This window comes from Amia ocellicauda, chromosome 3 (genome assembly GCF_036373705.1).
Source record: "Amia ocellicauda isolate fAmiCal2 chromosome 3, fAmiCal2.hap1, whole genome shotgun sequence".
Lineage (NCBI taxonomy): Eukaryota > Metazoa > Chordata > Actinopteri > Amiiformes > Amiidae > Amia > Amia ocellicauda.
The window spans coordinates 26074481-26087326 of NC_089852.1; the positions used below are offsets into that span (position 1 = coordinate 26074481).

General features: G+C 46.7%; 1 protein-coding gene across 2 annotated transcripts in view; it reads left to right on the forward strand.

Moving 5' to 3' along the window:
• LOC136743783 (thyroid hormone receptor alpha) overlaps window positions 1–7084 on the forward strand; it is a 90800-nt gene extending 83716 nt beyond the window's left edge. The window contains exons 5-10 of one of the 2 annotated variants that reach the window (XM_066698702.1): window positions 608–729; window positions 1227–1374; window positions 1889–2094; window positions 5827–5973; window positions 6257–6515; window positions 6687–7084. In XM_066698702.1, the coding sequence (XP_066554799.1) occupies window positions 608–729; window positions 1227–1374; window positions 1889–2094; window positions 5827–5973; window positions 6257–6515; window positions 6687–6937 (1133 nt within the window). In that variant the 3' untranslated portion in view covers window positions 6938–7084. The remainder of the gene's footprint in view (window positions 1–607; window positions 730–1226; window positions 1375–1888; window positions 2095–5826; window positions 5974–6256; window positions 6516–6686) is intronic. The other variant, XM_066698703.1, reaches the window with a different exon arrangement.
• The last annotated feature ends 5762 nt before the right edge of the window (window positions 7085–12846 follow it).

Consider the following 12846-nt stretch of genomic DNA (forward strand, 5'->3'; position numbering starts at 1 on the left):
CCTGACTTGGGCGCTGGACTCCCATGTTCAGCACATTACAGTCTGTCTCAAGGCGATGTGCTGTTAGCCTGTAATAGCTGTGCTAACGAATTGCAATAATAATGCAGTCAGAGCCCTGAGTAATCTGCACATCCAAAGAAGCTACTGGCAGACTAACCTGTGCCAGCAGGAGCCTGGAGCCAAAGATTTCAGTCAGAACAACCACGCCCCATCACCTAATAAACCACATTATCCACAACAGGCTGTATTTATAGGACTTTAAATCTGATAATGACTGCCCAGGCTGTGCCGCTCTGGTGAGCTGTGCCACGGCTGCCCTCTCTTCATTTCTGACTGCAGGGCTGTTGAACAGTCAGGCTGCAGGCAGTGGCGCCCATAGACTTTTACAGTGTAGCCCTGGTGTGTGTGTGCAGTGCCCCAGTTAGAGTGTGTCGGTGTCCCAGTGTATGTGTGTACTGTGTAGCACCCCCTCCAGTCTCAGTGTGTGTGTGGCTGTGTGTGTCTTTGGTGTGTGTAGTTCTGTATTTCTGCAGTGAATTATCTGTAGGTGCTGTTTTTCACCCCTGGTAACACTAGCCCCCTCGGCTGGCTGGTGCTGCCCCCCTAGCGCTGAGCCTCTCTGTTCCAGGGTACATCCCCAGCTACCTGGAGAAGGATGAACCGTGTGTGGTGTGTGGAGACAAGGCCACCGGATACCACTACCGCTGCATCACCTGCGAGGGCTGCAAGGTGGGGAACCGCGAGGATGCAAACACTGACACTCACACTAACAGACCCGTGTAGCACCCTGCCCCCCTCAGGCATGGTTACTGCAACACAGCCGCGGAGTCACCTGACACACATTCTGATCATTCATATGAGTGGATAAGAGATGTGTAAAACCTCAAAGTGTACATGTGGTCGAGGGCTGCGTGAAAAATATTCCAAGAAAAAAAAGTTCCTTTATACAGACAGACATTCAATCAGGTAGCTACTCTCTCTCTCTCTCTCTCTCACTTTCAATCTCTCTCTCTCTCCAGAATAGACATCCAGATAGTGAGCCAGACTCGGTTACCTATTATATCAGATGACATTTTCTGTGTGTATCTCTCTCTCTACACTGTCTGTCTGTCCCCATGTTACCTGTCCTTGTGGTTGACACTCTCTCTCTCTCTCTCTCTCTCTCTCTCTCTCTCTCTCTCTCTCTCTCTCTCCCTTTCTTTTTCTCTCTGTTTTTCTTCATTCAGGGTTTCTTCCGGCGCACAATCCAGAAGAACCTGCACCCCTCCTACTCCTGCAAGTACGATGGCTGCTGCATCATTGACAAAATCACCCGCAACCAGTGCCAGCTGTGCCGCTTCAAGAAGTGCATCTCAGTGGGCATGGCCATGGATTGTGAGTGTGGCCCCTAAGTGCCTAGAGTGAGCATACACACACACACACACACTGCAAGGCCAGCGAGGTTTTCTGGGATCTCTTTATTTTCTTCCCCCCACTCCTCTTTCTCACTCTCACGGCCCCCGAGCGTGTAGTTAGAAAAAGTTTACTAATATAAAGGAACTGCAGAAGGTCAGGCAGTATCTGGCTGAACTTCTTTTTTTTTTTTTTCCCCAGAGACTTTCTCTAAGTTAACGAGTTCCTTACTGGGTTTACTGCATCCCTGCTGATTGAAGAAGGTTCATGACGTACTGTTTGCCGTTAGTACTCGCCCCCAATATCTCTGATCTCATTAGTAAGATTTGCTTTTTTTTTTTTTATGTGCAAAGCATGATGAATTGCACACAAAACGCCAAAGCAAATGTAACGCTGTAGTAAACAGATTTGTGTGCTCTATTTAATTGTACAAGGGTGTGAGATGAAACGTGCTCTCTCTCCTTCTCCCTCTGCTTCCCTCCGTGTCCCCCCCAAGTGGTCCTGGACGAGTCAAAGCGCGTGGCGAAGCGGCGACTCATCGAGGAGAACCGTGAGCGCCGGAAGAAGGAGGAGATGTTCCGCACCTTGCAGAACCGGCCTGAGCCCACCAGCTCCGAGTGGGAGCTGATCCGCATGGTCACGGATGCCCACCGCCACACCAACGCACAGGGCTCCCACTGGAAGCAGAAGCGCAAGTTCCTGGTGAGCCACCGGCGCCCGTCTGTCTTGTCTTGTCTGCCTGCCTCGGAGTGCGTCTGTGCTATTCAGTGGCTGTCAGAGGCTCCAGATGCTGTCCGTCTGAAACTGTCTGTCCCCAGTCAGATGCGCAGCCTGCCCGTTTTGTAAACAGTTGTGGGAGCTGATTCCTAGTGAACCAGTGCATCCTCTCCCTGGCTGAGAGTGCATCTGTGTCTTTCACTACGCATTGCCACGTTCCCAAACTGAAGCACCTGTGGGTGTCTTTGAGCCAGAGAGCCTCTCTCGATTCATACACACCTATTGATGTTCATGTCCAGACCTGCACGTGCTGTGGGCCCACTTCTAAAACGCTGGCTTGGTGCCTAAATAAACAGAAGGAGGTGGTTTGGAGGGAGGGAGGGAGGGGTAAACCGATATTTTGGGTCTAGATGTGTATCTTGACTTAATTGAAGGCTTGGGTACTTTTTCTCTGGGCGGTAGATGTCTGCTCTGGCCACTAGGGTGTGCTACAGAGCATCCCTGGTGAAGCCTGCCTGCAGCTCAGCAACAGGTATCACGGGGCGACAGGAATAGCAGCTGTTTCCTGAGTCACGCATTACCATGGCAACTCGATGTGAATGGGAGAGGTCAAGACAGGTGTTGCCAGGCAACGGTGTAATCGTCAGAGCAGTTTTCATTCATGAACTGAAATCAAGACAGGCAGCGTACAGCATCTTTAGAAGGCTGCACAATACCATAGCTACAGCACTGTGGGGGGGTTAATTCTCAGAGGCAAAGGAGGAGAGAGTGGAGCTATACTGGTAGAGGTATTGAGACACGAGAGACACGCTGGATTTTGTGTTTCCATTGTGCCCATAAGTTACAAATACTTCTGGGAATAAAGCTGAGCTGCATACTGTCAGCTGCACACTGTAGAATAGTGCCTGTCAATGTACGGAGCAGCCAAAAGTGATTGTGTTTAGTGTAAGTGACAGGCCTGATTGTGTGAAGGGCTGCGTGGGCTCAGTGAATGGAGGATAATGACTTGGCTTTTTTGTTCTTCCTCTGTATTAAAAAGTGAAAATAAAAAATGCTACTTCTCATCTTTCGGTCTCTCCAGTTAGGCTCTGTGATATTTCTTCACATACTCTCACACTAACACACACTCACTCTCACAGGGAGAGATGTCAGATTAAAGTGATATTCCAAACAAAGACAGTTTTCCCACAACATTATCACTCCCGGTGTTGTGAAGGCGTATCAATGTGAAGACCTCTGTGAGCCGTGTGCTTCATGTTATGCTTGGTGGTGCATTATGTACTTGTATTGTGGCTTTCTTGTTAATCTATGATGTCGAGGCTCACACTGCATGTGTACAGGAGGATGTAGTTATTCCCGTATTAGACTGTACTCATAGAAAAGCATCCAATACCCGCAATTGCTCGGAACACATTGCTTGCCTCCTAGGATTAGGAGTTACCAGACAAGAATCCCATCCAAAGCTCCTGTCTTGCTATATTCAACGACATACCGTCCAAATGGAGCCTTTCTTCTGAAAAAAGAACAGCATCAGAACAGTTTTAGCCAACCATCCAGAGCTGGCATGCATTGCTCTCCACTTTCCTGCCAGCACACACACACACACGCACGCACACACACGCCCACACGCATACACACACAGTGCACACTATCTGAGCCAAGGACCAGATGTGAGTGCAAAAATAAAAACATCTCCCAATCCCAGCTCAAACAGGCTGGGTCAGCACAAGCAGGGGAAAGCAGGCAAGCGGTACCAAGCTGATTCTGTTTTCTGTTGTTGTTATTTTTTGTTTTGAGTAAATCCCATACAGAACAAAAATATAGGATAATGTCAACAAAAGAGAAGAACCCACTGGTAACAATCAATCATTTTGTTTGCCTTTGACATATTTAACTCCATAGTCTGTTTGACGTGAGGGATTTTAGTGTGCATGCATTCCTTTGTGGAAATCCTGGGTTCCCCAGCGTGACAGTTTTGTAGAAATCCACTCTGTATGGCACACCTGGTTGGTATCGATGTTATTCAGAGTGAGTGTATGCTGTGATGGGTCCTGTCTCTGGTCGTGCCCCTGGTCGTTAGTCAGAAGCTCAGAGCGCTTGATGCAGCAGCTGCACCGCTGGCAGGAGAGGGCCCGCACCGAGGCGACAGTACAGCTGGTGAGGGAACGCGGTGTGATCAAGGACAGGCTCTTCCTCAGCCCAGACAACCAGTCTAAACACAGGTCCTGCTCTGCCAGACACATCGGCACTATTTTGCTTTCTAAATTAGGCTTTTATTAAACCATTAATAAGAAGTTGTCAACCGTGTTGTGTCCTGAATACTTTGTGCTGGTGTGACCTGGCCAGTTAGCTGAAACCTGCACTGAACTACACAAAATGGAGTATGATTTAATCCACTCACTTATGCAACTAAGACAAGGCCCTAAACGAAGTAATGAAAGAACGGGTACAAACTCCTCACCAGATTTGAAGGGAAAAACGTGAACCGTTAATGATTGTTAAATGATCATAGTAGAACAGCGTGCCCAGATGACAGAATAAGCTTCTATTTACCATATATTCCTCAGCGTTGTGAGTACATTTTCCCTGGCAAGCTCCCAAGATCCCTAGCGCTGCTGGATTGCTTTATAGACTAGAGTTTCCAGCATCCAGGCTCGTCCAGAACTCAGCCACAGCCCTGCAGATTTCATAGAAGCAATCTTGACTACATACTATGTCATTTGCTCAAGAGGAATATAAGTATTTGAATGTCCTTTGCTTCCACTTAATGGCCATCCATCAGTGTACTGCTGTAAGGGCATCGTGTATGAAAATACCTCTATGGTCCGGTTCAATATAATTACAGAGAGGTTGCCAAGCTATCGAGTCCTAGAGAATTGTGCCCTGCCGTCTCTTCCCTCTCTCTGTTCCTCTGCTCCGTTGTTGTAATACAGAAAGACGTGTCTCGTTAAATCTAATGGCATAATTGGCAATGCATTTAGGAAAACCAACAACAGAACCACTGCCCTACTTTCATTAAGGGCACTTCAGTCTGCAGCTTTAGTTTTTGCATTAGGTTAGCTGTCGTTCAATTAGCCTTGACATCCAGTACTGTTTGTGCGCTGACTTTGAGCTGACAATACCAGTGCCGAGTGCCGAAGTGTTTGCACCTGCAGCGGCCTGCCGTTGTTGTGAGGGCAAGTTCAGGCCTGTTCATTCAGGATCGATAATGCAGGCAAGTGTGGGATCTCTGTGCCTCACATTGAAAGGAGAGAACCATCATTATAGTCTACAAAGACAGACGTGGCATGAATCCATTTATCTATCCTGGAACACATTTTGTAAATCACATTAAATATAATATAATAAGAATGTGGGTTTTCCTTCAAGGTGGTAATGTCCTTGGCTTTTTTCAATGGTTGTGGAAGACTAGAAGGCCCTGAGTGTGGCAGTGTAGTGTGTCATGAGCTGTGAATTAGCAGGGTCAGTGTGAGACCTGGGGAGAGAGTAGACTCTGCCTGCCCTCCACAGCCCGCACCCTCCACTGCAGCACTCTCGGCTGGGCACTGGCAGAACTGGGCTCCTGGTGTGTTTCTATCACTCTCTTTCTCTCTCTCTCTCTCTCTCTCTCTCTCTCTCTCTCTCTCTCTCTCTCTCTCACACACACACACACATACACTGTCCAGCTAAAGGAAGAGAAGCAAGTACCGCCTCTTAACCTTCTCTCTCTCCCTCCAGCCGGAGGATATCGGTCAGTCCCCGGTGGCGCCCACGTCAGACGGAGACAAGGTGGACCTGGAGGCCTTCAGCGAGTTCACCAAGATCATCACCCCCGCCATCACCCGTGTCGTCGACTTTGCCAAAAAACTGCCCATGTTCTCCGAGGTGGGCCTCACTCCCCGTACATGGCTGCGTCTGTGTGTGCCCCTGTTGTTGTCTGTGTGTTCCTGTGTGAAAGGAGATCCTGTTGTGCATGCACCTTTGCGACCATATGCACACATATGTATGGATGTGTCCATACCTGTAGCTTTTCAGTTTTCAGCGCTGGTGTGTGCACGTGTGTGCCTGTCGATCGAGGTCTCTGCCTGTGCTTAAGAGTCGCCCTGTCCCCTTCCCTTGCTTCTTTGACTCATTCTCTGTCTCCCTCCCGCCCCGTCTGTGTGCGCAGCTGCCTTGTGAAGACCAGATTATCCTGCTGAAGGGCTGCTGCATGGAGATCATGTCTCTGCGGGCGGCGGTGCGCTACGACCCCGAGAGCGAGACGTTGACGCTGAGCGGGGAGATGGCCGTCAAGCGCGAGCAGCTGAAGAACGGCGGCCTGGGTGTGGTGTCGGATGCCATCTTTGACCTGGGCAAGAGCCTGGCACAGTTCAACCTGGACGACACGGAAGTGGCGCTGCTGCAGGCCGTGCTGCTCATGAGCTCGGGTGAGGGCATGCTGGCACGGCGCACACAGAGCTAGGATTCAGGGCATTAGTGGGAATGGCTTTGGTACTCTCCCTCATCAAACACACTCCCTTTCCCTCTTACTTGTGCCCTCACACTGTCTCACACAGGACACTCACTCACCTCTCTCTCTCTCTCCCTGGGTGCTGCAGACCGCTCAGGCCTTACCTGTGTGGACAAGATCGAGAAGTGCCAGGAGACGTACCTGTTGGCGTTCGAACACTACATCAACTACCGCAAGCACAACATTCCGCACTTCTGGCCCAAGCTGCTGATGAAGGTGACGGACCTGCGCATGATCGGGGCCTGTCACGCCAGCCGCTTCCTGCACATGAAGGTGGAGTGTCCCACCGAACTCTTCCCCCCGCTCTTCCTCGAGGTCTTTGAGGACCAGGAGGTCTAAAGCGGACCGTCGGGGGTGTGGGGGAGGTGTGGGCGTATCAGGAAAGGGTGCATCGGGGAGGGACAAGGGCAGGGAGGTGGGAGGGGGAAGGACTGCCTCTTTACACAATCAAACACACCACCAGCAGCAGCGACAGCAACAACAACAGCACTTGAACATTTTTTTTTTTTTGGATTGTTTCGTTTTAGTTGTTTTGTTTTTGTTTTCCTTAGATAAATTTGGGTTGCCCTCCTGTTTTTTTTTTTGGTTGTTTGTTTGAGTTTCGTTTTGATTTTGATTTTGCTACGTTTGATTTTTTTTTTTTTTTACTCTGTTTAGTTATAGACCCATTATCTCTGATTCTCTCCCCCCCTCACCTGTTCAGAAGACTACAGTTTTCCCAGGGCTGAGCGTGCTTGTACTCACAGTTTTACCCCACAATGGCCCTGGTCACCACTAGGTGGCAATCTTTGCTGGTTTGCACTTGTTTCACTGCCTGGTCATCACTCACTAAGCTAGTTCCTTCTCCACGTGTGGGTATAGTTTATTTCAGCATTAATAGAATACATTAATTCTGGGAAACTAATGTTTCCACCTAAAATGTATTTTAAAAGTATGTTTTTAGTTCTCTGTGGAGACATCTGCACTTTCACAGTTCTTTGATGTAGAGTTTACTTTATTTGACTGAGATGGAAGTCATGTCTGTTAAGGGAATTGTTCATTTCATGAAGAAAAGGAAGCTTCCTTTTTTTTTATAATCTGCATTTGCAACAATCTAAGTCGAAACACTTCTTAAGGAGTTTTGGATGCTTATGTGTTACATAACCCCTCCTCCACCAGAGCCGTAAACTTCACCCCTGATTGCAGAAGAGCTGGCTGTCAAAGTGCTCAGTATGGTTACCAGATACCCCGTTCGCTTGCCGTAGCCCTGGTCAAGCATGTGACCTGCACACTGAAGAAGATAAGTCAGGAGATGGGCTGGCAGTCTCTACCCTTTATCACTTGATACTTCTCTTACTGTACACAACGTCTTATCGCAGGGAGCGCTGTTTCTGCATGCTCCGCTCATGAATAATAATTGAGCCCTTTCCTTCCCTGGGCCTGCAGCAGGGCTGTCTGCAGTGCAGCGTGAGCAGTGAGGAGAAGCCAGCCAGTGAGTGGTGAGCAGATAAGGCCCGCTTGACAGCTCTGAAGCGAGAGCGTGTATTGCGCCACTCCATTAGTAGATGCTGTGTGACTGCTGCAGTCCCAGGGCAGGGTGCTTCAGTGAATCCCACTGTGCACAGAATCGCCTGGGCACCCTGCTCTCCCCTTCCTGGCCTTTTATAAAGGCTGTGCGTACAGTGTCTGTGACAGGGCTTCCCTGAGCAGGGCGTTGGGTTTGCAGGGTTCACTGCCTTTAACATACTCCATTTCTTCTGTTGGTTTGTTCTCTACCGGGGGCTGTGTATTCATATAGGCCACCTCCCTTCATTGCAATACCAGATTCACTGTTTAGGCCACAGCACTTGCATGGGTGAGGAGGGCCGAGGATCAGTGAGGGTCCCCTGACCAGACCCTCCTATTGCCTGAGGACTCTTAACGGGGTAGCTATAACCAAGAGTTGGGCTCAGGCCCTGACGCTGGGTTTCGCTCCAGTAGGGGATCCAGCAGTGCATGTTCAGTGTCCACAGCCTGACCATTGACGGTGTGACAGTGTGACTTGTTTGTCGACAAAACCATTGGCCAAAACACATTTGCAGCCCCCGGGCTGTGGCAGCAGTCTCCCTGGCACATAGTTCATTTCAACTGGTGCGACACTGTGCTGGTCCCAGTCAGGTGTGTCACCGGACACCAGTCTTCTCTCTTCACTGTGGTCTAAGTAGCGCTTCTGTACTAACTGGCTCTACCTCACTTCCTGATCACAGGGCAGCTGCACACAGCCCCCCTGCCACAGCAGACCTTGTAAGATGCTGTAAGAGCGACTGTCCCCCGGTTACAACAGAACCCCAAGACACAGGATGGGCACCCAATTTAGTCGTAAACCCTTTTGTTTTTTAAAGATGCATTTACTTTTGTGTGTTTTTTTTCTTTTTTATATTTTGTTCGTGGATTGTAGGGGCAGGGTTGGGTGAGAAGGGTTTTTCTTTGGTTTCCTGTTTTTTCAAAAATGTGGGACCAAGCATCACTTTGGGATCCCCTGCTTGAAGACAAAGGAAAATATAAAGAGTCATTTAAAGGAGGCAGAGGAATGTAATCACTGAGGCTACAATACATCTAATTCACAACGCCGACCGGGCAGGCCCAGGTAAGGGTGTGGCACTGTTTTTGAGGTGGAATAAAAAAGGACAACCTCCTCTGAATGCCCAGGTGGTAGGCATGGAGGTGGGGGTAGTTTCAGACAGTGGTGAGAGGAGGCCATAGCTGGGGGGGGGGGGCATGGTCCTTAATTGTGAAGAAGAGCGCGGAGGTCCAGAGGGCCGTCAACACCATCCTTGTTCCTGTCCAAACACAAGACGGATCACCAATCTTAAACCACACCCCCTTTATGTAAACTCTGAACAGGATGTCTGAAGCCCCCCCAGCCCCTCTCTTGCAGAAGCAGTGTTGTTCCCTCCCCCTCTGAGAAAGCCCTCCAGGTTGCTGCAGTCTGCGACCCAGGGAGTTGCCCCCCATCCAATCTGCTCCGTGGAATAAACCAATCAGAGCTCTGAGTTTGCACCCCACCAACCAACTGAGCTTAATGCCATGAGTATTGTTTGCACTAAAGCGCCCCTCCATCCCTTCCCCCTTCCCATGTTGCCCTTTTGTTACTCCTGCACTTACCTCCTCATCATCCATTTTGTTCAACAGAACCAACTTAAGTACAGCTATTGTGTTATCAGTATTAAATACAGAAATGCAAACGCTAAGGGGGTGAATCCCACTGGCTCGCAGATCCCCACTCACCGGAGCACTGTGCATTGGCGCCGCCTGCTCCTGAGGCCTTTCCCAGCCCACCCTTCCCGTAGCTTCAGCAGTATAGACTGCATGTGTGGAGCATGCTGGGAACACAGCCCCCGTGGATGATGAGTCGGGAATACTGCGAATTAACTGATGATCGAATGTGGAACAAAAAAAAAGATTCAGTCAGGACTGGGAGAGAGGGCCAAAACAGAGAAGTACTGGAAGACACGGGCCTGAGAAAATAGGGGAAGCGTTGTTGATCCAGCAGAGAACAGATAGGGCTGAGGCACTTAACCAAACTGGAGATTGAACAGTGTGCCCAGCGCACAGCGCAAGAAAACCTGCGGGGGAGAATCGATCTTCTGACTGATCATGGTGGCAGTTTTCAGGAGGTCAAACCAGGACTGACCATGTGACCAGCACATGCACCTGCAGTCCACAGTCACACACCAGCTTAATGGAGCCGCAGCGGCCCCTTCGCACCTGGATCATGCATATTTAACAAGCTTGTGAAGCAAAACAAACCTTTATGGAAGAAACGGTAATCCACCAGCCCCCAACTCAGCACTCCCTCCCTAAGTCTATTATCCTCCTTCCCCAGGAAGCAATCAATTTAGTTTTCTCTATTAGTCATAATATATATATATATATATATATATATATATATATATATATATATATATATATATAAAAAATTTAAAGGAAAGGCATTCCATTTATGCGGGTACAGAATTTAACCTTATTATGGGATAAACAAAAAGAAAAGAAAGAAACAGAACTCATGCCAGTGTTCCTGCATTCTTGTGAGCTGGATGTGTGTGTGTGTGACTCTAGGGGGTTATAATGCTGCTTTACCTTTTGATTTTGATTTTATTTTATTTGAAATGGTTATAAAAAAAAAAGAAAGAAAGATGACTTTTAAGACTCCGGATCAAAGCTTAGAACTTGGAGATATTTTTTTTTTAATTTTGTTGTTGTTTTTTGTTTTTGTCAACGCTAAACTGCTCTGTGTAAAACCAGCCGTTGTCACTTTTTGACCATGCGTGCAGTGTAACCTAGACCCTCACTTCTTTTACAGAACACCTCTAGATTGTATTGCTAAGCCAACTGCTCTGTTGTCTGTATGTGTCAGATTGTCCGTCCCTTTTATCAGGAGGAAGTACAACAAAAATCAACAGGAACTTTTTTTTTCTTTTTTTTTTCTATATATATATATATATATATATATATATATATATATATATATATATATATATATATATATATATGAAAAAGAGACTTAACTAAAAGACAAAAAAACATAACAGGAAAAATAATGCAACAGAAAACTGAAAATGAAAATATGCTGACTGAGACACAATCTTCTCATACCTCACACAACACAAAACTCAAGTAGACTTTGGAAGAGTTTGTATGTATGTGTATATGTATATATATATTTATATATATACACACACACACGTATGGTGATTATAAAAATAACAGTCAAGTCTTGGCCTACCATTTGAAGCGTAATGTAAATAATCTCCAAGGTTATTTGAAGAACAGGCTTCTGCTACTCTGACAAGGTTAGATGCAATTTATGGCGTCAGAGCTTAGTCCCATTTTACATCCTGAATAACTGAGATGAGAAAAGAGTATTAATGATCAACACATTGCTCTAATATAGATCAAGGCCACAAAGCTTTGAGGTTATTTTTATAAGATGTATACATATTCGTATGTATGTGTATATATACATCTGTGTATATATATATTAATATGTATGTATAGGAGCTGAGTTCTAATGGAATTGAATGTAGCTGACAGGAGACTGGGCTGGAACCAAGCCCAGGATACAGAACCTCATTTCGGGTCACCAGCAGAACAAACTGGACCGTGGTTTCAAACCGACGTTACACACAGCAAACTCAGAATATTGCCCATCTGTAAGGTGCAATATGTTCGATTTTATTTTTTCGTACTTTTTTAATTGTAATTATTTCTTGTTTTGTTTGTTTGTTTGTTTGTTTATTTTTTATTTTTTGGCCATAACCAAGGATGTAAAGACAATTAAAAAAACAACAGCACCAACATATATATAAAACATATATGTTGATATACAATTCTTAAAAGAAAAACAAATCAAGGATGAGATTTACAAATGGAACATAATCCCTTATTTTTTCTGAGAAGAATATATAAATATATACATTTATAAATGCAACATACATATGTATGTGTGTGTTTGTATGTTTTTATTTTGGTATTGTAATGCCCCCATCAGGTAAAAATGATGACCTTCTAACTAGCTTTTCCATGCAAAGTAACACGTGTGCTACACTTACAGATGTCTGTTCTGTTCCAGGATTAAGTCACTGCAGTGGTCAGTTAATAGCAGACAGGCTGGTTGTGCTTTGGGAGGGTGGTTCCCAGTGTGCAGTGCGGAGGAACCTGGAGGCACTGCTGAATTGGGGTGTTGTGATGGTTGTGCTGGTACTGGAAGACCCAGTGTCTGGCAACGTGGGCTCCATAGTCACTGCTCTGGAGGTGGCAAGCCATTCAAAAGCATGTAAAATGAGAAATGTCATTTAAGAAACTTAGAAACTAAGTTGAAACTGCCTCTAAAGCAGGTGACCAGAGTTATAATTGTGATTCCCAAAGAATTTGGGATCTTGTGATCTGGCCTCTTACTGGGACAGTAAAACAGGTGCAACTGAAATTGGTTTGGCTTCCCATTAGTGTATGTTTAGGGCAATGAGTCCCATCTCAGTCATGTTGCAGTGTTGTGCTTGGTCTCCAAGAAGTAACATAATATGCAGCAACCACTGTATCTACCTAACCCTGTCTCTTTCTGGTCATCTCCATTCAATAATGCTCTTCTGATGGGATTTTGTTTTCTCTTTCAATTTGGACTTGAGACCTCTTGGGACTTGGAATTGTCTGTTATCTCAGCATATCCTGCTGTGTGGTACTTGGCCTGTTTGTTTCCCATGGTTACAGGGGCCTATCCATAAGCTGCTGAG